The sequence below is a fragment of the Dendrobates tinctorius genome, unplaced genomic scaffold, assembly GCF_039654945.1.
Source record: "Dendrobates tinctorius isolate UK_male_01 unplaced genomic scaffold, ASM3965494v1 ptg000257l, whole genome shotgun sequence".
Lineage (NCBI taxonomy): Eukaryota > Metazoa > Chordata > Amphibia > Anura > Dendrobatidae > Dendrobates > Dendrobates tinctorius.
In genome coordinates, this window is record NW_027361924.1 from 4399680 (window position 1) to 4423853 (window position 24174).

At 46.3% G+C, this 24174-nt stretch overlaps 1 protein-coding gene across 1 annotated transcript in view; it reads right to left on the reverse strand.

The window, feature by feature from the left end:
- Positions 1-24174, reverse strand: part of MYO15A (myosin XVA) — a 77920-nt gene that overhangs the window by 22393 nt on the left and 31353 nt on the right. The window contains exons 32-57 of the mRNA XM_073558701.1: positions 22101-22227; positions 21975-22030; positions 21111-21290; positions 20696-20771; positions 20440-20587; positions 20222-20354; positions 19763-19871; positions 19503-19624; positions 19243-19302; positions 18854-18929; positions 17861-17976; positions 17655-17773; positions 17050-17191; positions 9170-9281; positions 8503-8577; positions 8085-8290; positions 7836-8005; positions 7327-7399; positions 7101-7173; positions 6925-6998; positions 6759-6841; positions 6464-6594; positions 4131-4225; positions 3904-3981; positions 3344-3440; positions 3048-3208 (exon numbers count right to left, since the gene is read on the reverse strand). Of these exons, the coding sequence (XP_073414802.1) occupies positions 3048-3208; positions 3344-3440; positions 3904-3981; positions 4131-4225; positions 6464-6594; positions 6759-6841; positions 6925-6998; positions 7101-7173; positions 7327-7399; positions 7836-8005; positions 8085-8290; positions 8503-8577; positions 9170-9281; positions 17050-17191; positions 17655-17773; positions 17861-17976; positions 18854-18929; positions 19243-19302; positions 19503-19624; positions 19763-19871; positions 20222-20354; positions 20440-20587; positions 20696-20771; positions 21111-21290; positions 21975-22030; positions 22101-22227 (2892 nt within the window). The remainder of the gene's footprint in view (positions 1-3047; positions 3209-3343; positions 3441-3903; positions 3982-4130; positions 4226-6463; positions 6595-6758; positions 6842-6924; positions 6999-7100; positions 7174-7326; positions 7400-7835; positions 8006-8084; positions 8291-8502; positions 8578-9169; positions 9282-17049; positions 17192-17654; positions 17774-17860; positions 17977-18853; positions 18930-19242; positions 19303-19502; positions 19625-19762; positions 19872-20221; positions 20355-20439; positions 20588-20695; positions 20772-21110; positions 21291-21974; positions 22031-22100; positions 22228-24174) is intronic.

The following is a 24174-nucleotide window of genomic DNA, read 5'->3' on the forward strand; positions in this document are numbered from 1 at the left end:
CCGTATACACTTTCCTCTTGGTGTAGATGAGGGATGATCGGTGCCCCCTGTATACACATCCCTCTTGGTGTAGATGAGGGATGATCGGTGCCCCCGTATACACTTTCCTCTTGGTGTAGATGAGGGATGATCGGTTCCCCCTGTATACACATCCCTCTTGGTGTAGATGAGGGATGATCGGTGCCCCCGTATACACGTCCCTCTTGGTGTAGATGAGGGATGATCGGTGCTCCCGTATACACTTTCCTCTTGGTGTAGATGAGGGATGATCGGTGCCCCCTGTATACACGTCCCTCTTGGTGTAGATGAGGGATGATCGGTGCCCCCTGTATACACATCCCTCTTGGTGTAGATGAGGGATGATCGGTTCCCCCTGTATACACATCCCTCTTGGTGTAGATGAGGGATGATCGGTGCTCCCGTATACACGTCCCTCTTGGTGTAGATGAGGGATGATCGGTGCCCCCGTATACACTTTCCTCTTGGTGTAGATGAGGGATGATCGGTGCCCCCGTATACACTTTCCTCTTGGTGTAGATGAGGGATGATCGGTGCTCCCGTATACACTTTCCTCTTGGTGTAGATGAGGGATGATCGGTGCCCCCTGTATACACGTCCCTCTTGGTGTAGATGAGGGATGATCGGTGCCCCCTGTATACACATCCCTCTTGGTGTAGATGAGGGATGATCGGTTCCCCCTGTATACACATCCCTCTTGGTGTAGATGAGGGATGATCGGTGCCCCCTGTATACACATCCCTCTTGGTGTAGATGAGGGATGATCGGTTCCCCCTGTATACACGTCCCTCTTGGTGTAGATGAGGGATGATCGGTTCCCCCTGTATACACGTCCCTCTTGGTGTAGATGAGGGATGATCGGTGCCCCCCGTATACACGTCCCTCTTGGTGTAGATGAGGGATGATCGGTTCCCCCTGTATACACGTCCCTCTTGGTGTAGATGAGGGACGATCGGTGCCCCCGTATACACGTCCCTCTTGGTGTAGATGAGGGATGATCGGTTCCCCCTGTATACACGTCCCTCTTGGTGTAGATGAGGGATGATCGGTTCCCCCTGTATACACATCCCTCTTGGTGTAGATGAGGGATGATCGGTGCTCCCGTATACACGTCCCTCTTGGTGTAGATGAGGGATGATCGGTGCCCCCGTATACACTTTCCTCTTGGTGTAGATGAGGGATGATCGGTGCCCCCTGTATACACATCCCTCTTGGTGTAGATGAGGGATGATCGGTGCCCCCGTATACACTTTCCTCTTGGTGTAGATGAGGGATGATCGGTGCTCCCGTATACACTTTCCTCTTGGTGTAGATGAGGGATGATCGGTGCCCCCTGTATACACGTCCCTCTTGATGTAGATGAGGGATGATCGGTGCCCCCTGTATACACATCCCTCTTGGTGTAGATGAGGGATGATCGGTTCCCCCTGTATACACATCCCTCTTGGTGTAGATGAGGGATGATCGGTGCTCCCGTATACACGTCCCTCTTGGTGTAGATGAGGGATGATCGGTGCCCCCGTATACACTTTCCTCTTGGTGTAGATGAGGGATGATCGGTGCTCCCGTATACACTTTCCTCTTGGTGTAGATGAGGGATGATCGGTGCCCCCTGTATACACGTCCCTCTTGGTGTAGATGAGGGATGATCGGTGCCCCCTGTATACACATCCCTCTTGGTGTAGATGAGGGATGATCGGTTCCCCCTGTATACACATCCCTCTTGGTGTAGATGAGGGATGATCGGTGCCCCCTGTATACACATCCCTCTTGGTGTAGATGAGGGATGATCGGTTCCCCCTGTATACACGTCCCTCTTGGTGTAGATGAGGGATGATCGGTTCCCCCTGTATACACATCCCTCTTGGTGTAGATGAGGGATGATCGGTGCCCCCCGTATACACGTCCCTCTTGGTGTAGATGAGGGATGATCGGTGCCCCCCGTATACACGTCCCTCTTGGTGTAGATGAGGGATGATCGGTTCCCCCTGTATACACATCCCTCTTGGTGTAGATGAGGGATGATCGGTGCCCCCGTATACACATCCCTCTTGGTGTAGATGAGGGATGATCGGTGCCCCCCGTATACACGTCCCTCTTGGTGTAGATGAGGGATGATCGGTTCCCCCTGTATACACGTCCCTCTTGGTGTAGATGAGGGACGATCGGTGCCCCCGTATACACGTCCCTCTTGGTGTAGATGAGGGATGATCGGTGCTCCCGTATACACGTCCCTCTTGGTGTAGATGAGGGATGATCGGTTCCCCCTGTATACACTTCCCTCTTGGTGTAGATGAGGGATGATCGGTGCCCCCCGTATACACGTCCCTCTTGGTGTAGATGAGGGATGATCGGTTCCCGCTGTATACACTTCCCTCTTGGTGTAGATGAGGGATGATCGGTGCCCCCCGTATACACGTCCCTCTTGGTGTAGATGAGGGATGATCGGTGCCCCCCGTATACACGTCCCTCTTGGTGTAGATGAGGGATGATCGGTGCCCCCTGTATACACATCCCTCTTGGTGTAGATGAGGGATGATCGGTTCCCCCTGTATACACTTCCCTCTTGGTGTAGATGAGGGATGATCGGTGCCCCCCGTATACACGTCCCTCTTGGTGTAGATGAGGGATGATCGGTGCCCCCCGTATACACGTCCCTCTTGGTGTAGATGAGGGATGATCGGTGCCCCCTGTATACACATCCCTCTTGGTGTAGATGAGGGATGATCGGTGCCCCCTGTATACACATCCCTCTTGGTGTAGATGAGGGATGATCGGTTCCCCCTGTATACACGTCCCTCTTGGTGTAGATGAGGGATGATCGGTGCCCCCCGTATACACGTCCCTCTTGGTGTAGATGAGGGATGATCGGTGCCCCCTGTATACACATCCCTCTTGGTGTAGATGAGGGATGATCGGTGCCCCCTGTATACACATCCCTCTTGGTGTAGATGAGGGATGATCGGTTCCCCCTGTATACACGTCCCTCTTGGTGTAGATGAGGGATGATCGGTGCCCCCCGTACCCACCTGGTTATAGTGCATGGTCACATATAACTCGTTTTCAAACTTGAGTGGTTGCGCCCAGATGACGCGTCTGAACCAGAACATGTAGTTACTGTCGATCTGCTCCATCTCCGCGGACACGTCCAGGATGTACTCCTTCCTGTTGATGGGTCTGACGTTCTGACCTGCACACGACAACAATAAAGAAGATGTTTTCTGTTCCTGGATACACTCCTATTACAGCCCTATAAACGGTGTCAGATCATCATTGAATAGGGCTACACTACGGCCCTGCAGAGGCCACAGTCTTCACTACTTACCCCTATTAGTCACAGCAAAAATGGCGTATTCATTGTACGCCTCGTCCCTGTGAACCCCCATCTCCGTGCAGATCTCCTCAATGACATCAAAGGCCACCTGCAGATAATATCCATAAGACAATCGTCCATACACAGGATCCATGTAACGTCCACATGATTCCAATAATCCGGCACTTAAAGGGGTTGTCCGGTGAAAAAAAGTTGTCATACCTATTTACAGGATTGGTGATAGCATGTTCATCAGCGGGGGTCCGACCGCTGGGGCCTGCGCCGATCGGCAGAATGGGAACTTTTATCTCCGTTAGAATAAAGCCGCAGTGCATGTGCTCGACTGCTGCTCCATTTATTCTCTAGGGGGTCGCTAGGCTTTTTCCAGCAGTCCCATAGAGAATGAATTGTGGGCATCCCACCTACAATGCGATTTTTCAATGGGGATAAAAGTTCACCATTCTTGCTAATCAGTGCGGGTCCCAGCAGTTGGACTCCCACCGGTCCATAAGTTATTACCTAACTTGGTCTACCGGACAACCCCTTTAATTCTTTTCCAGAATTTCACTTACCGAACACGTCTTTATCTTGAGATGTCGCTCAATTCCTCCAGGCAGTAGAATCAGCTGCCTCTTGGAGCTTCTCCCGGCCTGCGGATAAATATAGTAAAATGATAAAAAAAACACTTAAAACAATGAATACTTAAGTATTTATAAGATGTGCCAAATGGTAAAACATAGGTACTGCGGGATTAGGAGTCCCGCTTCATCAGTTTTCTGCCAGTAAAGTGGCTCCTTACCACCATGGCTTTTAGCTCCATTGCACTGGGGTGCTCAGATCGCCCTCCGTACTGCAGGGTCTTACGCAGGTTTTGCTCGCAGGCTTTTGCGATCCCTGATTAAGGTGAATATTAGGAAATATATTATTTCAAATATATAAAACGACTTTCTGGGTGATCTGTAATATATATACAGTCATGGCCAAAAGTATTGACACCCCTGAAATTCTGTCAGATAATATTCAGTTTCTTCCTGAAAATGATTGCAAACACAAATTCTTTGGTATTATTATCTTCATTTAATTTGTCTTAAATGAAAAAACACAAAAGAGAATGAAGCAAAAAGCAAAACATTGATCATTTCACACAAAACTCCAAAAATGGGCTAGACAAAAGTATTGGCACCCTCAGCCTAATACTTGGTTGCACAACCTTTCGCCAAAATAACTGCCACCAACTGCTTCCGGTAACCATCAATGAGTTTCTTACAATGCTCTGATGGAATTTTAGACCATTCTTCTTTGGCAAACTGCTCCAGGTCCCTGATATTTGAAGGGTGCCTTCTCCAAACTGCCATTTTTAGATCTCTCCACAGGTGTTCTATGGGATTCAGGTCTGGACTCATTGCTGGCCACCTTAGAAGTCTCCAGTGCTTTCTCTCAAACCATTTTCTAGTGCTTTTTGAAGTGTGTTTTGAGTTATTGTCCTGCTGGAAGACCCATGACCTCTGAGGTAGACCCAGCTTTCTCACACTGGGCCCTAAATTATGCTGCAAAATTTGTTGGTAGTCTTCTGACTTCATAATGCCATGCACACGGTCAAGCAGTCCAGTGCCAGAGGCAGCAAAGCAACCCCAAAACATCAGGGAACCTCCGCCATATTTGACTGTAGGGACCGTGTACTTTTCTTTGAATGCCTCTTTTTTCTCCTGTAAACTCTATGTTGATGCTTTTGCCCTAAAAGCTCTACTTTTGTCTCATCTGACCAAAGAACATTCTTCCAAAATGTTTTAGGCTTTTTCAGGTAAGTTTTGGCAAACTCCAGCCTGGCTTTTTTATGTCTCGGGGTAAGAAGTGGGGTCTTCCTGGGTCTCCTACCATACAGTCCCTTTTCATTCAGATGCCGACGGATAGTACGGGTTGACACTGTTGTACCCTCAGACTGCAGGGCAGCTTGAACTTGTTTGGATGTTAGTGGAGGTTCTTTATCCAACATCCGCACAATCTTGCGTTGAAATCTCTTGTCAATTTTTCTTTTCCGTCCACATCTAGGGAGGTTAGCCACAGTGCCATGGGCTTTGCACTTCTTGATGACACTGCGCACGGTAGACACAGGAACATTCAGGTCTTTGGAGATGGACTTGTAGCCTTGAGATTGCTCATGCTTCCTCACAATTTGGTTTCTCAAGTCCTCAGACAGTTCTTTGGTCTTCTTTCTTTTCTCCATGCTCAATGTGGTACACACAAGGACACAGGACAGAGGTTGAGTCAACTTTAATCCATGTCAACTGGCTGCAAGTGTGATTTAGTTATTGCCAACACCTGTTAGGTGCCACAGGTAAGTTACAGGTGCTGCTAATTACACAAATTAGAGAAGCATCACATGATTTTTCGCACAGTGCCAATACTTTTGTCCACCCTCTTTTTTTATGTTTGGTGTGGAATTATATCCAATTTGGCTTTAGGACAATTCTTTTTGTGTTTTTTCATTTAAGACAAATTAAATGAAGATAATAATACCAAAGAATTTGTGTTTGCAATCATTTTCAGGAAGAAACTGAGTATTATCTGACAGAATTGCAGGGGTGTCAATACTTTTGGCCATGACTGTATATATCTAGTGAAGAGGGGGTAAATTAAAGTGTTTTTTTTTTTCATCTTTATTGATGGACATCGTTGGATAGAACATTTTTTTTGCAATTTACTGCTTGTTTAAATTTGCAGCCGTTCTTGAGATATTAACACTATTCTTTTGTTTTCAGCTCGTTGCCTAGGAGACCGACCACCGCTGCTGTCTAGTTTGTAAGCACTGCGCTGACGCCGGCCAGGATTAGGAGCTAACAGCGTGCTCCAGCTTTAAAACAACGCTTACAAGCTCAATAGAAACCAGATTGTGTGCATGGTGCATGTTTTGTTGTCTAGTAGCAGTGGTCGGTCTCCAAGGCAACGAGCTGTACACAAAAGTGTTGCTATCTCAAGAACGGCTGAAAATTTTAAGAAGGAGTAAATTGCAAAATTGCTTGTGTTAATGAGCTCTGTCCGACAATGCTCATTTGTAAAGATGGTGAATTGCCTGGCGTACAGTACTTGTACTCGGGTGGTATAGAGAAGTGTGGGCTCGTATGTTCTAGTTACCTTGGAAGTGCAGTCCTGGACTTCGGCACGTGTCCTGAAGAAATTTAAATAGGTATGGCTTGAGGACTTCGGAGCATCGGTGATATGCGGTGAGGATGTACAGGAGCCGCCATCCTCGCTGACAGCTGTCCCTGTAATTGAAACACATCTTACAGGTCACTAGTAGGGCTGATGTAGAGATATTAGCAAGAGAGAGGGCAGTTTCCATAATTTTACTGTTATTCTTGTATTGACCAAACAGAGAAAATGCGAGCCTGGTGGCCTCTGGGGCACGAGATTACGGCAGACGACTTACGTCTTAGTGCTGGAGTTGTCAGTAATCTGCTTAATGATTTGACAGTAGCCTTCATCCTTCAGGACCTCGTGGTCCCCGCACAGCTGCAATGACAAGGAGCGAACAGTCCCAAAAAATAGACTTTTACTAGTGCACAATAGGCAAAAAAGCCGCAATCCTCCCTTACCTTCAGGACTGCGCACACCACATCCAGCTCGGACTGACCCTTCATCGGTGCGTCCCCCATAAACCTCATCACAGCTGCAGCGGAGATAATGGGAGGTGTTAGTATATTGGAGGGGATATATATACGGATCCATGCGATACAGCTAGTTTACACCCTTATAAGTGCCGGATACTTACCTAGGAACAGGTCAGAGGCGATTCTGTTCATGCTGCTGTCGCTGAACTCGATCAATGACTCTTGTATGGGATTCTAGGGGAACGCAGAGAGCATGGTTAATACAAGAATCATGGAAGACCTGGATAATAACCCCCGGCCGGACCTCCCGAGGCTGTCAGGCTATGCTGGGAGTTGTAGTTTTGCAACAACCACTGAAAATATCCATGTAAGTAATTGTGAACTCACCTTGGTAAATTTCATCATATCCGCCGGGTCTTTGAACTCTCGACTTTTCTTTGATCCTTGTTTAGAAGATTCTCTATAATAAAAAGCAAAGAAAAAAAAAATTATATATATATGTTAGAATTGGATGGTTTGAATACAGGGACGAACGCAGAGGACGGGGACATTCCGTGCATGGGCAGATATTACGGATATGTCTACGGTACCTTCACCCATCTATAGGTCTCTCTGGAATAATTAGCCAGGATTGGGTAACAGTATTAAAAAAAACAGGCAAAAATGGGGATTGTTTGGATGCGGGTGCTGACGGATGAAGGAGTCTTCTATTGCATATAAATGGAGTAAAATAGTGCGCGGTACGATTTTTTTGCCGCATGGACCACGAGTCTGGGTGGAAAAACGCTACATTTCTTACTATTAGTCCAGGTGCCGTCTGTGACCAAAATAACAACTATATCCGCCGCTGTACCGGCCACATCCAATCTCACGCATGCTACAAATGCTGGTGTTACCCAGATGTCTTCGCCGCCTCCTCTTGCGCCAACATCCTCTGCCCCTCTCGGAAATACTTTTTGGCAAAGTCCAGCATGTTATAGGAGCTCCCCTGCAGCACGATCTCCGATGTGTCCACCCCTGTATATTCATCCAGGCTCTCGGCATATTCACTAGGCGTGGGCGACCCCTGGAAAAACTCACGACGTTATATTGGATTCATTATTTTTTTTAAGAAACGTAAAAAAAAAAAAGTGTTACCAGCTTACATCCATTTTCTTATCAAATTCATGAGCCACGGCCGCTGAGGCCACGGCGACAGCCACCGCCGCAGACGCCGCCGCTCGACTCTGACGATTTCTCGGCTCTTCTTTACGATCGGCTGGTAGGTTCACAAAATCCGGAGCCGCTACTGGCTGCACACACTCAACTGGGAAGAGTCCAGCCCGGCCGTGAAGGGCCCCAAATTTCCAGCCTGCAAGAGAACAGATTGCGTTGATGTCTATTGATTGATTGGGTATTTACATGCCAGATTTTGATGTAGCAGAGCTGAATATGTTGTCCTAACCTCCGTATTAAAAAGAAGACATATCTACACAGGGAGAACCTGGTGGATAATTCATGCACATGGGGATCATTGTCCGCACAGATCACAGCAATAAAGTGGAACATGCTACGAAAACCCACCGAAATCCTGAGTGCCACGTCTCAGCTCTTCCAAATACATCACCTTCTTCCGCACCACACAGCCATAGTTTTGGCCTGTGCAAGGATCCATGAAGGCAGCATTGAAAATTCACAGACGATGTTAGAAAGATGCAACAGCTTAAACAAGTGACCATAAAATACATTTTTTTTTTACTTAAATGCGTGTATTTCAGGATAAAAAATCATTTCTCCAATTTTATTTCATACAAAATTTGGCTTTTAAAAGCTCAGTGTTTCTTTGCACTTTAATGGATGTAAACTGAGTCTACTGAGAATCCATCAGTGAGCTCTTTCTAACCAGGAGTTTGCAACTCTCTAAGCTGTTTTTTACTGACCTTTATGGCCACATCAAAGTTCAGCAGAACTTTGATGTGGTATGTAGTTATATCTCAGCACAAAGGACGTCAGAAAAAGACAGCTAAAAGAATTACAAACTCAAAATTCAGAAGAAGCTCACTGTTGGATTCTCAGTTGACTCATTCTTTAGCAGGGGGAAAAAATAGCAAAGAAGGTCAATTTTTTTTTTTTTGTGAAATTCAATTATAAAAATGATTTTTAGTCCCAAATACAGAAAAATAAACAAATATATCCAAGTTGTAAAATTAATTTCTAGAAATTGGGGAACATGCGCGTCCCCACATCTCACCTCTCTGCAGTCCTTCCAGAGCCTGCAATCGAATGATGTCTCCTTTATGAAAGCTCAGCAAACTTTTGTCTTCTGTGACATAATTTTGCACAGCAACCACATAGTTAGAGTCCTGAGAAGCCAAAGAAAAACTTGGAGGAAAACTTGCTACACATAGTGGTAATATGTTACATGGGTGTATATAGCAGTATCACCAGCTCTGAGGAGGCCCAACTATTAACTCCTTTACCCCCAGCCTGTTTTCATCTTCATGACCAGCCCATATTTTACAATTCCCACTGTCATTTTATGAGATAATAACTCAGGAACGCTTCAACGTATCCCATTGATTCTGAGATTGTGTTTTCGTGACATATTGTACTTTATGATAGTTGTAAAATTTGTTTGATATGACTTGTGTTTATTTGTGAAAAAAAATGAAAATTTGGCAAAAATTTTGAACATTTTGCAATATTCAAACTTTTAATTTTTTGCCCTTAAATCAGAGTTATGTCACACAAAATAGTTAATAAATAGCATTTCCCACCTGTCTACTATACTTCAGAACCATTTTTAAAACACTTTTTTTTTTGTTATGAAGTTCTAAGGATTAAAAGTTGATCAGCGATTTCTCATTTTTACAACAAAATTTACAAAACCATTCTTTAGGGACCACCTCACATTTGAAGTGACTTTGAGGGGTCTATATGACAGAAAGTACCCAAATGTGACAACACTTGCACATGTTGCAGATTAGGCTGCAGAATTTTCTGTACAAAATCTGCATCTCTTGGCAGAAAACGCAGCTGAAAACGCTTGAGGATTTCCTGCAGATTGTAATACGATTTTGGTGTGTGGATTTGTGATAGAGAGAGAGAAAGAAAGACAGAGAAAGAAAGAGAGAAAGAGAGACAAAGAGAGAGAAAGAGAGACAAAGAGAGAGAGACAGAAAAAGAAAGAGAGAGAAAGAGAGAAAAAGAAAGAGAGACAGAGAGAGAGAAAGACAGAAAAAGAAAGAGAAAGAAAGAGAGAAAGAGAGAGAGAAAGAAAGCGAGAAAGAGAGAGAAAGAGACAGAAAAAGAAAGAGAGAAAGAGAGAGAGTAAAAACATGGATTTTTGTGAGTACTCACCGTAAAATCCTTTTCTCCGAGACGCTCATTGGGGACACAGGTACTGTGGGTGTAATGGCCTAACGGAGGTAATGGCTACCAAAAATACCACCTTCCAAGAAAGGAACGATAAGGAAAATCCTGCAGCGGCTCGAAGGGCGCTTCCTGCAGAACGCTCAGGACCAGGTTAAGATCCCAGGTGTCCATCGGCGCCTTATAGGGGGGTACTAGATGAGAGACTCCCTGGATGAAGGTCTTTACCTGCATATTAGTAGCAATCTTTCGCTGGAACAGGACAGACAGCGCCGATATCTGTCTCCTAAGAGAGCTCGGGCCAGCCCCGAGTCTAGGCTTGATTGAAGAAAGGCCAAGATGTTGGGAATAGAGAACGTCAGGGGCGAATGACCCCGCTCTCGACACCAAGTGAAGAAAATTTTCCAGGTGTGATGGTAAATTCTCGCTGAGGTCGGTTTCCAGGCGCTATCCATTGTGGCGGCCACCTCACGCTCAAAACCTGCTTGAGTTAGAATCCAAGATTCAACGGCCATACCGTTAAACACAGGGCCCCTGAGTTCGGGTGGAAGATCGGTCCCTGGTGCAGTAGATCTGGGCGCTCTGGTAGTCGCCATGGGACGTCGGTGAGCAGCCACACAAGATTTGCGTACCACACCCGTCGGGGCCAGTCTGGTGCCAGCAGAATAGCTGGGACCCCCTCTGCTTTGATCTTCCTGATGACCCTCGGAAGCAATGGCAACTGGGGAAACAGGTACGGAAGGCGAAACTGGTTCCATGGTAAGACCAACGCATCCACCCCGAACGCTCGTGGGTCTCGTGACCGAGCGACGAACACAGGCACCTTGGCGTTCGTTCTGGACGCCATCAGGTCCACATCCGAGCTGGGACCAGCGATGATTTCTTCCTGTTGACCAACCAACCTAAGCGGGAGAGTGTATTCAGTGTAATGCTGACATTCTCCTTGCATGCCCGAAACGAGGGACCCTTCACCAAGAGGTCGTCTAAATATGGCAAGACGACTATGCCCCACGAGTGTAAGACGGCCATCACGACTGCCATTACCTTGATGAACACTCTGGGGGCGGTGGCTATCCCGAATGGGAGTGCTGCGAATTGAAAATGTCGCCCATTGATGGCGAATCGAAGAAACTTTTGATGCGGAGGAAAAATGGGAACGTGCAGGTAGGCATCCTGAATGTCGATCGAGGCTAAGTACTCTCCCTGCTCCATGGCTGATATAACAGAACGGAGAGATTCCATCCTGAAATGTTTGACTCTGGTGAACATGTTTAGGAGCTTCAGGTCCAAAACTGGTCTGACTGTCCCGTCTTTTTTGGGGACCGCGAACAGATTGGAATAAAAACCTTGAGCTTTTTTGTGCTCTGGTACGGGAACAATAACTCCGTTGTCTTGGAGTGAATCGATGGCCCCTAGCAGTGCTTTCGCCCGAGACTCCACCTTGGGAAGTCGGGAGAGAAAAAACCGTGTTGGAGGGTACCTGATGAACTCTATCTTGTACCCTGAAGTCACCAGTTTTACCACCCATAAGTTGTGTGCTACCTCGGCCCAGATATGGCGAAAAAGGAGCAGGCGGCCCCCCACCCTGCTGCTGTCGCCTACCAAAGGCTCCGAGTCATTTGGCTGAGGGTCTCTGGGTCCTGGCTCCTCTCGACCTGGGCTGGCGAGCGAGCATCCTTCCCACTGGAATGGGTTTATAAGAGACCTGTCGCTCCCTATCCTGGTTGAAGCGAGGTGGGCCGGTCGAACTGGCTGGTGTTGCTAAAAGCTCGAAAACGTGTCGGGACCTGACGAAAAGGCTGTTTCGCCTTTTGCTGCGGTAGGAAGCTACTTTTCCCTCCTGTCGCATCGGAGATGAGCCGATCCAACTTCTCCCCGAACAGGCGGCCTCCCTGATAGGGCAAGGAAGTCAAGGACTTCTTGGAAATTGAATCGGCTCGCCAAGTTCTCAACCAGAGGGCTCTCCTAATGGCTATCGCGTTAGCGGCCGCAAATTCTGCACAATTAGCCGCATCCAGAGACGCATTAATTAAGTAGTCTCCAGCCATAGCAATCTGACTTGCGACCTCAGACACCTCCGCAGGTAGTCCTCTATCCTGCAAGGCGTTATTCAAAGACTCTGACCATGACATCATGGCCTTGGCCACCCACGTCACCACAAACGAAGGGGCGAGCGCCGAACCTGATGCCTCAAAAACTGATCGCGCCAAACCTTCTATGAGCCGATCCGTGGGGTCCTTAATGGACCAGCCACTAGGCACCGACAACAAGGATTTCGAGGCCAGGCGTGACACTGGCAGGTCCACCACTGGGGATTCCGCCCATTTCTTACAGAGTTCCGGGGCAAATGGGTATCTTGCCTCTATAGGCTTCTGACCCGAGAAGCGCTTGTCTGGGCGTTCTCTGTGGCGCTGCACTATATCCTCAAATTCTGGGTGAGTGCCAAATACTATATGCAGGTGCTTGGCCCGCTTAAAAGCTACCTTATGGCTCGCGGCCAAGGTAGCATCATCCTCAATCCCCAGGGTTTGATTGACAGCTTCAATGAGGCTGTCCACTGTCTCCCGGCATCCCGGGGTATCTAGATCAAGTGGCTCGTCTGAGTCACGATCCAAACTCTGCCCGCTCCCGCTCGCTGGTGAAAGGGAGCGTGATGCTGGACTCCCCGATGCCGAGGCACCGGATATGCCGGGAGACCTCGTATGGGTTCGTTTCCTTCGCCTCTGTCTGGCATGGGAACAGCCCCTGCAGGCCGAAGGTTCCTGTGAGGTGGAGGACCCTTCCCAGATAAGCGAGCCACTATCCCTGCCTCCCTTTGGGGCGTGAAGGGACTCGATCGCCTTTGTAAGCGAAGCCATAGACTGGGACAACGATAGCGCCCATTCCGGAGGATTCGGCTCTCTGGATTCAGTCGCCGAGGGAGGCTCCTGGGCGCGTTCGGAGTCGCAGGCCTCGCACACTTTGGCGCTCTGCGTTCGTGGAAACGGGGCCTTACAAGAAGTGCATGCAGCGTAGAGAAAAGTGTGTGTCTTCCTTTTCCCGGCCATATTGAGCCTGCTAGGCGTTTTATATATGACCCAAACAAAAAAATTCTCCTTTTTTTTTTCCGCCTCAGTGCGAGGGGAGGGGTGGGAGAGGGAGGCCCCCTTTCTGTTTTAGCGGACTCCGCAGCCTGCACTTACACGACCTGTGTCCCGCGACTGCGTGCCCGGCCTTCTGCGCTTCCGTGGGGTAAGCCGACCTCTTTCCTGGTCGTGGCCTACCCCGCACTGAAGACGGGGCCTGGATTTATCCGGTGCCCGCAAAACGCTCCAGGGGGCGGGCCGCCGGAAGTGACGCCTCGCGCCGAGGGCGGTACTTCCGCCACGGCCTACATCGGCCAACAACCGGGGCTAAATTTTCGGCGCCATGCAATGCTGCGGCGGCGCCAGCGGTGCTAACAGCAAGAAAACGCCGCTACTCTTCCCTGGATAAGAGGAGGCCCTAGGGAGACGTACACCGCTGCCTGCCGCTGCTGCCCAGGAGCTCCCTGCATCCGTACCTTAAATGCGCTGTAAACAGGATCCAGGTAGGCCCTTTAGGGCGAACACAAACCAGGGAGCGGGGGGTGGTGTGGGGATCCTGGACGGTGCAGGCACCCTAACTCCGTCCAGCTTTAGCCGAGGAGAGGGACTGTCCGCCTCCTTGCAGCACCTTCGTCTTGCGTTGGTGGAGCAGTGGGGGCCGCTCGGACCGTCTTGTGCCTCTGAATAGCCCGTGGTTTCCTACCTAGGGGTGGTCAGGGCTAGGTCCGGCATCATGTCCCACGTCGCGGGAAAGGATACGTGGAGACGACACTCGCACGTGCTCGCCCGTTGATGGTTTGGGGAAATCGGACCCATTCAATAGGATCCGTTGCCCCTGTCTAATCTTCATGGGGAAAAAAAAAAGAAGTCTGGAGAAAAAAGGACCAGACGTGTGCCTCCATAGACACTAAGCAAAAAACTGGCTTCCGCACGCAATCAGGGCGAGGGTGTATACGGCGAGGGAGGAGCTAACCTTGTGTTGTTTTCCTAGTGTCAGCCTCCAGATGGCGGTAGCATACACCCACAGTACCTGTGTCCCCCAATGAGACGAAGGAGAAAAGAGCAAGAGAGATAGAGAAAGATTGAGAGAAAGAAAGAGAGAGAGAAAGAGATAGAGAAAGAGAGAGAGAGAAAGCTAGAGAAAGAGAGAGAGAGAAAAGAGAGAGAGAAAGAAAGAGAGAAACAGAAAGAAAGAAAGAGAGAGAGAAAGAAAGAGAGAGAGAGAAAGATAGAGAAAGAGAGAGAGAGAAAGAGAGAAAGAAAGAGAGAGAGCAAGAGAGAGATTTTATGTGCCAGAATGGAAAACGCTGCTGCAGATCCGCAAAAAGAATTGACATGCTGTGGCAAAAAAACGCTGCTAATCTGCGTGGATTTTTCCATAGCACGTGCACAGCAATTCTTCAATTACCATTTCCTAACATTGCCTGTGCGGAAAAAAACGCTGCGTATCCTCATCAAAATCCGCAACGTGTGCATATAGCCTAAAGACTGCACCCCTCAAGGTGCTCAAAACCACATTCAAGAAGTTTATTAACCCTTCAGGTGCATCACAGGAATTAATGTAATGTGGAAGGAAAAAATAAATGTAACTTTTTTATCAAAAATTTTACTTTAGACCCAAATTTTTTTTATGTTCGCAAGGGTCACAGGAAAAAATGGACCTCAATAATTGTTGTGAAAATTATGCTGAGGATGCCGATACCCAATATATGGGGGAAAACTACTGTTTGGGTCCACGGCAGGGCTTGGAAGAGAATGAGCACCATTTGACTTTTTGAATGTAAAATTTGCAGGAATAATTAGCAGGCGTCATGTTGCATTTGGAGACTCCCTGATGTGCCTAAAAAGTGGAAACCGCCAACACATATAACACCATTTCGTAAAATAGACAACTTAGGGAACTTATATCGATGTGTGGTTAGCACCTTGACCCCCCAGGTGCTTCACAAAAGTTTATAACGCTGAGCTGTGAAAGTTAAAGAAAAAACAAAATCACATTTTTCATGTTTTTTACCCCACACTTTACATTTTTACAAGGGTAACAGTGTTGTTGTGCCATTTCTCCTGAGTACGTAAATACCCCATATGTTGGGGAAAACTACTCTTTGGGTACACAGCAGGGCTTGTAAGGAAAGGAGACCCATGTGACTTTTAGAATGCAAACTTTTCTGGAATAATTAGCGGACGCCATTTCGCGGTTGAAGTGCCCCTGATTGTTCCTAAACACATCACAGAAGTTTATAACATTGAGCTGTAAAAGTAAACAAATCACATTTTTCCAACAAGAATGTTCTTTTATAGCCACATGTTGCATTTTCACAAGGGTAACAGGAGAAAATGGACCCCAAATTTTTTTGTGCAAATTCTCCTGATGTGTGGTGAGCACCTTGAACCCCCAAGTGCTTCACATAAGTTTATAATGTAGACCTGTGAAAATAAACAAATCACATTTTTCCCACGAAAATGTCATTTTATCCCCAATTTTTTTTTATTTTTACAAGAGTAACAGGACAAAATAGACCCCAAAAATTGTTTTGCAATTGTTGAGTACACCAATACCCCATATGTTATCGAAAACTACTTTTGAGGCACAGTGCAAAGTGAAGAAGTGCCTTATTGGAGTTCAGATTTTTCAGGACTGGTTTGAGAGTGATATGTCACATTGGCAGAGCCTGTGAGGTTCCAGAACAGCAGAACCCCCCATAAGTGACCCCCATTTTACAAACTACAGTTCTCAATGAATTCATCTAGGGGTGCAGTTGTGTGTCACAGAATGTTATACCATTGGGCAGTTAAGAAAAAAATAATTAACCTTTTAACACCAAAATATAGCCCCAGATTTTACATTTTCACAAGGGAAAATGGCACCCAAATTTGTCCCACAATTTCTGCTGAATGTAGAAATACCCCATATGTCGCTCTATAGGGCTGCTTAGCCATACGGTGAGACTCGGGAGGGACGGAGCGCTATTTGCCTCCTGGAGCGCAAATTTTCCTAGAATAGTTTGCAGACTCCATGTACAGAGCCCATAAGTGCTAGAAGAGCAGAATCCTCCTTCAAGTGACCCCATTTTGGAAATTATACCCATTTGGAAATGTATCTACAGGTGTAGTGACGATTTTGACTCCATGGGTGTTTTCCAGAAAGAAGCAGCAGTGGATGTTGCTGAGTAAAAATTGTAAACTGACGTTGTAGTGACCAGTACGCTGTGGTGACCAGTTCACTATGCCCAGTTCATGCTTCTGGAGACATGCAGCCATAAATTAGGCGGCCTCTCATGGCTATAGAAATGCCAAACATGTGGATGCTAAATATGGTTTCGGAGCCCTAATCTTGCATACCGATCATACCCTCGTTAGCCAAAACAATAGTCTCTAATTGTGCAAAAATATCATTTAATTGCCAGCCTTGACATATGCAAATAACCTCTGACTAGTTTGGCAGGGTGTCACGTCTCCCAGAATAGTCCGGCCACAGACTTTCATCATGTTCCCCTGGGTGTGACTGACATCCTCATCACTGACAAGTAATTTAAGAAGCCTTGATATCTCACGTATGCTCAAGACTGCCTTCCTCTTTGAGCATACGCTCATCGGCACATGGCTTTACATATGCACACTCAGATCTAGCCGATGTCATGATGGTTGTAGCTGACTATGGACACTTAATATGCGTGGTGCTATGGACACTTACCTTCTTCAGCTCCATTAAGAAGCAATCCACCAAACTCTTCACCTGACTGGACCTCGAAGAGAAAAGGATAAGTTTCTCGTTGGTCAGGTTAAACTCCAGCATGTTCTTGGAGAGTACGGTGACGAACATGATATCCGTGTAACTGTATGGAGAGAAGGAAGAGAGAACATTTTTGGGGAATGGACTAAGGGTCCGATTCATTATTGGTTTGTTTTTTTTAAGTCGCTTTTTGGGCTCCAATTCATTAATGAGCATTTGCCAGAATTCTATCTGCAATATTGAAAAAATTTTTGTCCAACTTGAAACTGCGCAAAAATGTATAGAGTTTTGGCAGAACTGGCGCCAAATTCTTCAAGATGGCGCATGTGCTATGTGAATTTTGTGCAAAATTAAAGAAAAATCTAATCTTTATTTTTTTTATGACTTTAATGAAAAGAAAAATAAGGCGCAAATAAAAAAAAACAGATAAAAAAAATGGTGCAAATGACAGTAATGAATCGCACCCAAAGTCTTGTATTTCGATAAAGTAATTACAGTCTGGCTGACAACCTTGGCTCCTGTCTTGTACTGCCCCCTAGTGGAAATTAAGCTCAGCACCCACGTACCTGTAGCTCCTCAGGACTCGCAGCTGTTCCGGGTTGTTGCCTCCACTTTTCAGCATCTTCAGGAGCTTTATTCCAGTATGAGAAACCCCAAGAATCTGTACCCCGGTGCCAACGCTGCCCTATAGAAGAAAATGGAGCTGTCACTTAAATTCTTAATAGTCACCAGTGAAAACTCCATACATTCTGGTGGTGGTGGAGCGACTTACTGCAGCTGGGAAAAGCCTTGAGAAATACACCTCCCACTCCTCGCGAGCGGCAGTCACAACCTTTTTCTTCACCACGTCATCTGCGATGGCGCTGGGAGAGTCCACCCTGTACTCCGCTGTGAGGACCAAACAAAAACGAGTTGTTTTACCAGGAAATTGCATTTTTATCATATCATGTGTCAGCAAATTTCATGGATGTCCTGTTATAGCAGCTGTCAGGACTTTAAGGATATTCTGTGCATATTTCTGCTGAATACTAGAGCAAATGAAAAATCTCATCCGCGCGCTGTGCAAAACTTCTGCACAGAAATTGATCTGCGAGGCGGAATTCAAAATACTATTTTTTTGTACTAAAAGTAAAATTTTTCCTCTGCACAATCTGCACGTAACAAATTCAAATCTTCTCCATATGAACAGGTATAATGATTTTTGTCCGCCATGGTGTGAATTGATTGGCAGGACCCGGTTCATCAGGCACGCCAGTGATCTGTGGCCGGTTTACTGGAGCCATGAGATCCACCTCCCACCTGACGGCATCAATGACTCTTCTTTTTATAAGCCAGCTAGGCGCGACATCACCATTGCGATGTGATCTCGCATCAGGCCAGCTAACCAAAAAGAAAAGAGCCGCGGATCCCGCCAGGTAAGCGGCGGTTCTCAGGGCTCCCATCCAGCAGTCACAGATCACTGATGTGCCCAATAGGCCCGGGTCCTGGGAATCAACTTGCACCAAATTTGCCCATGAGGGATGAGCAAATCTATTCGCGCTGCCCTGGTCTGGCATCCAGCATGGTCCTCAGAAGCTGCAGGTCTTGACGTTTGTGGAGGCATGCCCGATCACGTATCCTGGGCACATCTGCTGCTGTCATTATGTCTGAGTCCCTTGTAGGCCAAGAGGCACCCAGGACGTTTGGCCAAGAAATGCAGACCGGCTGCCACTGAGGAGCGGACAGCACGACGGATCAGTCAGTACTGGCGGTAGAATCGTCTCACCTAGCAGAGATCTCATCTTCTGTCTCTCCTCCCGGTTGATCCTGATGCAGCTCTCGGACATGGTGTCATTGATGATCTGTGATTATAATGGGAGAGCAAAGTGGATAATGCAAATGCTGAAATGTTACGCCGGCGGTATGCAACTTGTGGTTTATTTGGATGTTGTGGAACTAGAACTTCCAGCAAGTCCCGTGAAAAAAAAGTTATCACCTATCCACAGACAATTTGTCAGATCCGTGGGGGTCCCAGCTATGGATAGGTGATATCTTCTAGTTAACCCCAGTGGTCAGACACCCGTGATATCTACTTTTCAAAGAACAACCCCTTTAATTAGCAGATTTTGCAACTCGAGTTTTCATATCAGCTTTTGGGGAGATGGGGAGTCTCACCTGCTTGAAGATGAGGTCCAGGATGAGAGGGTTGTTGATGCTGTCTCGGGGGTAAAAAACCTGGAAAAAAAAATAAAACTCAGGTAAAATCTTATTTCCAAAGTTTTCAGCAATATGCATTTGAATTGCATTTTTTTTACAAATGGTTGTCAATATAAGGCTCACCACTTTACATACCATCGGTCTGCAGAAAGCTGCAGAACGACAGTGTCGGCCATATTGGTTTACACCCATTTTTCGTAAGTGGGGGCGTATCGCACCTCTTTCCTGATGTAGATCCTCCAGGACACGTTGCTGTAGGTGTAATACTCCTCACTATATTGCCGATGTAACTGCGTCTGGATATTCTCCTGTTCCTCTGACAGCTCCCGCGAGACTGATACTGAGAGGCAGAAAAAGAGATTACAAGAACTCATACCTGCTCTATCGGGGGGGGCTTATAAAAGTTATTATCGGGGTCTTCCTTTCCTGTTTTGTATGACATTCTGTTACATTGCCATACCCAATATATAGGCATTACCTGCGGGAGCTGTGGTGGGCCTCACGGCACTGACTGGTGGTGGGCTGGCGGGCTTCTTCTGCTTAACGCTCGGGACGGGTTTTACCAACGCAACTGTGTCTCTAGAGGCCTAAATTATAAGTAGAGATAAAAAATGGTGGATATAATCTTATCACCCGAGAGAGAGAATTTTAAACTGCACCTCTATATTTTAATTTTCTGGACCAAAATGTTCTGCTTATTAATTTTATAATATATCTTTATAGGGTTTTCAGCTCAATTTTACTGATACAGAGCTCCAAATCCACTGCATGATAAATGTATAGATGCCTGCAGCCGCCACTAGAGGGAGCTTCCTATGTAATTCAGTATGCAGTAAGCTCCTAAGCTCCCCCTAGTGGTGATTGTGGGCAGACAGGATTTTAGTATGGCTGTACTTGACTTGCACTTTGTAGCTTTTTCATAGAGCATCTATTGTACCTTAGGAACATAAGACATATTGGAGACAGGTGAAGGTCCAGCAAATGGTCGATTAGACATTTGCCCCTTGAGTATCTTCAAAGCTTCTTCATGTGGGTCCAATTTTCTTCCAAAAATTTTAGGTGGCTCCTTCCTATAAATCAAAGATAGCACCTATTTAAATGCTATTCATGGCACTGGTTTGCAATGCACAGCCTAGTTGAACATGGTTAACTCACCTTACTGGAGCGGGGGCCGGTCTGGTCCCACCTGGCTGCTTGTACTGGTTTATGATATCTTTAATGTTGTGCGATGGTTCGGAAAAATGTTCTGAATTTAGGGTGCTGTGATGGATAAGATCCTCCGGACGCACCTGACTGGAGGGGCCTGCAATGGCAACGTTATCTATAGGATTGGCAGACAAGGCAATGGCTGCCGAGGGCCCCCTTATCCCTCAATATGATGTCCGTATAAAAAAGAAAAGGGCGTACTCACCAGGTGTGTGACGGAAGGAGCTCTCTCGGGTTGGAGATCTTCGGGTCCGGTAGGGAGATCCATTTTCAACGTTCCTCTGGGATGCAAATGAAAAAGTAGAATAAAAGGGGTTTTCCATAACTTTGATATTGTTGGTAAATAGTTAGGATAGGTCATCAGTGTCAGATTGATGGGGGTCCTACACCCGGTAACCCCACTAATCAGCCATGATGCCACAGCTCCATACACCATATACTATCCATTCTTAGGTACTGCAGCTCGGCTCCTATTGAATTAAATGGGCGCTGAGCTGCAGTACCCAAGATCGGCTACTAAATGATCAGTGCTGCACAGACACCATAGGAGGGGCAAACAGCACCCCCCACTGATTAGACATTGATGAACGATTATCTATGTATCAATGCTTGCCACTTACCTGGCTCGGTGTCCCAGTCCTGGGCATTGGAGCTACGGTAGGAGTCACCCTGTAAGAACTGGCTCTGCTGGACGGAGTGTTCATGCCTTGTTTCGGACTACTAGATAGAGAAGGACTGACAGGGGAATTGCTCACCATTTGCTGCTGCAGAGCCATCGCCTGCATGGTCATCTGCTGGGCCTGGAGATTAGGAGATAGAAAAAAAATAATAATTTACCTTTAGTCACTCTGTCACTTACCTACATACAAGTATACATGGACCCTGCTCTGCTTTCCTGTTTACAGGGCTGCTGCAATAATTAAACCCAACTGGAATACTATATGACAGCCCGCATCCTCTCCAGAAGGTAAAGTGTTAGTCTTCATTTTTACAAATGGGTATTATCAGATAGTCCATGTAAAAACAAGCACTTTTGCAATTTACTGCTTATTAAAATTTGCAACCGTTCTGGAGATATTAACAATTCTCTTTTGTTTACAGCTCGTTGCCTAGGAGATCGACCACCGCTGGTGTCTAGCTCGTAAGCACTGAGCGGGATTAAGAAGTAACAGCGTGTTCTGGCGACTTGGACTGGCTTCAAAACAGTGCTTACAAGTTCACTAGGAAAGAGCTTGTAAGTGCTGCTGTCTAGCACCGGTGGTCGGTCTCCAAGGCAATGAGCTGTAAACAAAAGAAAAGTCTTAATATCTTAAGAACGATTGAAAATTTTAACAAGTAGTAAATTGCAAAATAGCTCGTATTTACAAGCTCTATCCGACAATGCCCATTTATAAAGATCGATATAAACCCTATAAAGGGGTGGTCTTCTTTCAGAAAAGCTTTTTCTATGCGCTCCAGTAGTAGGTAAGTCTGGAGGTACTCACCAGTAACATGGCCTGCTGGTTGATATAGGCTTGTTGTTGAGCGTACATGCTTTGCTCTACAGAAATAAATGAAGGATATATGAGCATACAGTATATATACCTCCATACTAGTGATTGAGGAATTACTCTCACCGCTACGGTGCGATCCTTCACCAGGCAAATTGGATTCTTCGGTCACCTCGGTGCCATCCCGGCCACCTACACCTCCGCCCCCCTTCATTTTCTGGGACATCGCCGTCAGCTTTTCCAGATCCTACAGAAGAGAAGAGATGCAGGTAAGTAGCCTAAACCCAAACAGGGATGATCTGGAATGTGATATCTGACAAAGAGCGAGATGGGGGGGGGGGATCAGGTGTCAGCAGGAAACCATTGTGCCCATGTAAGTCCTGCCCGCCGGTACAACCATACAAAAATATTAGATAGACGTTCTAATATATCTCATAAGAGGAATCTGCTTCTTTCTCCTCCTGGACTGGTCTTTTATTCTCAAAATTTTTAATTTACGGATAAAATTTGTCTTCGGTGCTACGAAGGTCTTTATTATTAATAAAGAAATCCAAACCTACAGGGCCCTGTGTGACCAAGTGATTGCCCCCTAAACCTAATAACTGGTTGGGTCGCCCCCTAGCAGCAACAACTGCAGTCCAGCGTTGGCGATAACTGGCAATGAGTCTTATACAATGCTCTGGGGGAATTTTGGCTGCTCATCACTCATTAGAATTGTTGTGATTCAGCCACATTGGAGGGTTCCCGAACATGAACCGCCTTTTTAAGGTCACAGCATCTCAAGCAGATTAAGGTCAGGACTTTGACTAGGCCACTCCGAGGTCTAAATTTTATTTTTCTTTAGCCCTTCAGAGGTGGACTTGCTGGTGTGTTTTGGATCATTGTCCTGCTGCATAACCCATGTGCGCTTCAGCTTGAGGTCATGAAAAGATGGCAGACATTCTCCTTCCGGATTTTTTGGTAGACAGCAGAATTCATGCTTCCATTTACCACAGCAAGTCTTCCAGGTCCTGAAGCAACAAAACAGCCCCAAACCATCACATTACCACCACCGTATTTTACTGTTGGTATGATGTTCCTTTTCTGAAATGCTGTGTTACTTCTAGGCCAGATGTAATGGGACATACACCTTCCAAAAAGTTCAACTTTTGCCTCGTCAGTCCACAAAGTATTCTTCCAAAAGTCTTGGGGATCATCAAGATATTTTCTAGCAAAACTGAGACGTGCCTTTATGTTCTTATTGCTCATCAGTGGTTTTTGTCTTGTAAGACTGTCATGCAGGCCATTTTTGCCCAGTCTCTTTCTTATGGTGAAGTCAAGAACACTGACCTTAACTAAGGCAGGTGAGGCCTCGAGTACTTTGGAAGTTGTTGTGGGGTCTTCTACGAGTCGTCACTGCGCTCTTGGGGCAATTTTGGTTGGCCGGCCACCCCTAAGAAGGTTCACCATTGTTCCATGTTTTTGCCATATGTGGATAATGGCTCTCACCGTAGTTCATCGGAGTCCCAAAGCTTTAGAAATGGCTTAATAACCTTTTCCAGACTGATAGATATCAGTTACTTTTTTTGTAATTTGTTTCAAAATTTCTTTGGATCGCGGCATGATGTCTAGCTGTTGAGTATCTTTTGGTCTACTTCATTTTGTCAGGCAGGTCCTATTTAAGTGATTTCTTGATTGAGAACAGGTGTGGCATAATCAGGCCTGGGTGTGGCTAGAGAATGTGAACTCAGCTTCCCAAAGATGTGATAGACCACAGTTAATTTATATTCTAAAGGGGAGGGGGGCAATCATTTCTTCACACATGGCCCTGTTGGGTTGGTTTTCTTTTTCCCTTTATAATAAAGATGTACATTTATAAACTGCATTTTGTGTTTACGTTGTGTTATCTTTGCCTAACACTTACATTTGTTTCGTGATCTGAAACATTTAAGTATGACAAACATGCAAAAGAATAGGAAATCAGGAAGGGGGCAAACACTTTTTCACACAACTGAATAAAGCCCTGAATGATCCACTTGTATAAAGGCTATCAAAATCTTTTCATCTGCAATTCTGGGATGGCACCCTGCAGCAGACAGGACATGGAGGGTGTAATAGGATACAGTAATACCAGTTCACTGTCTCACACACGGTCACAGAGATCTTCTATCTTACCTCTATATATGAACATTTTACCGTTTACAGCCACAAAAGA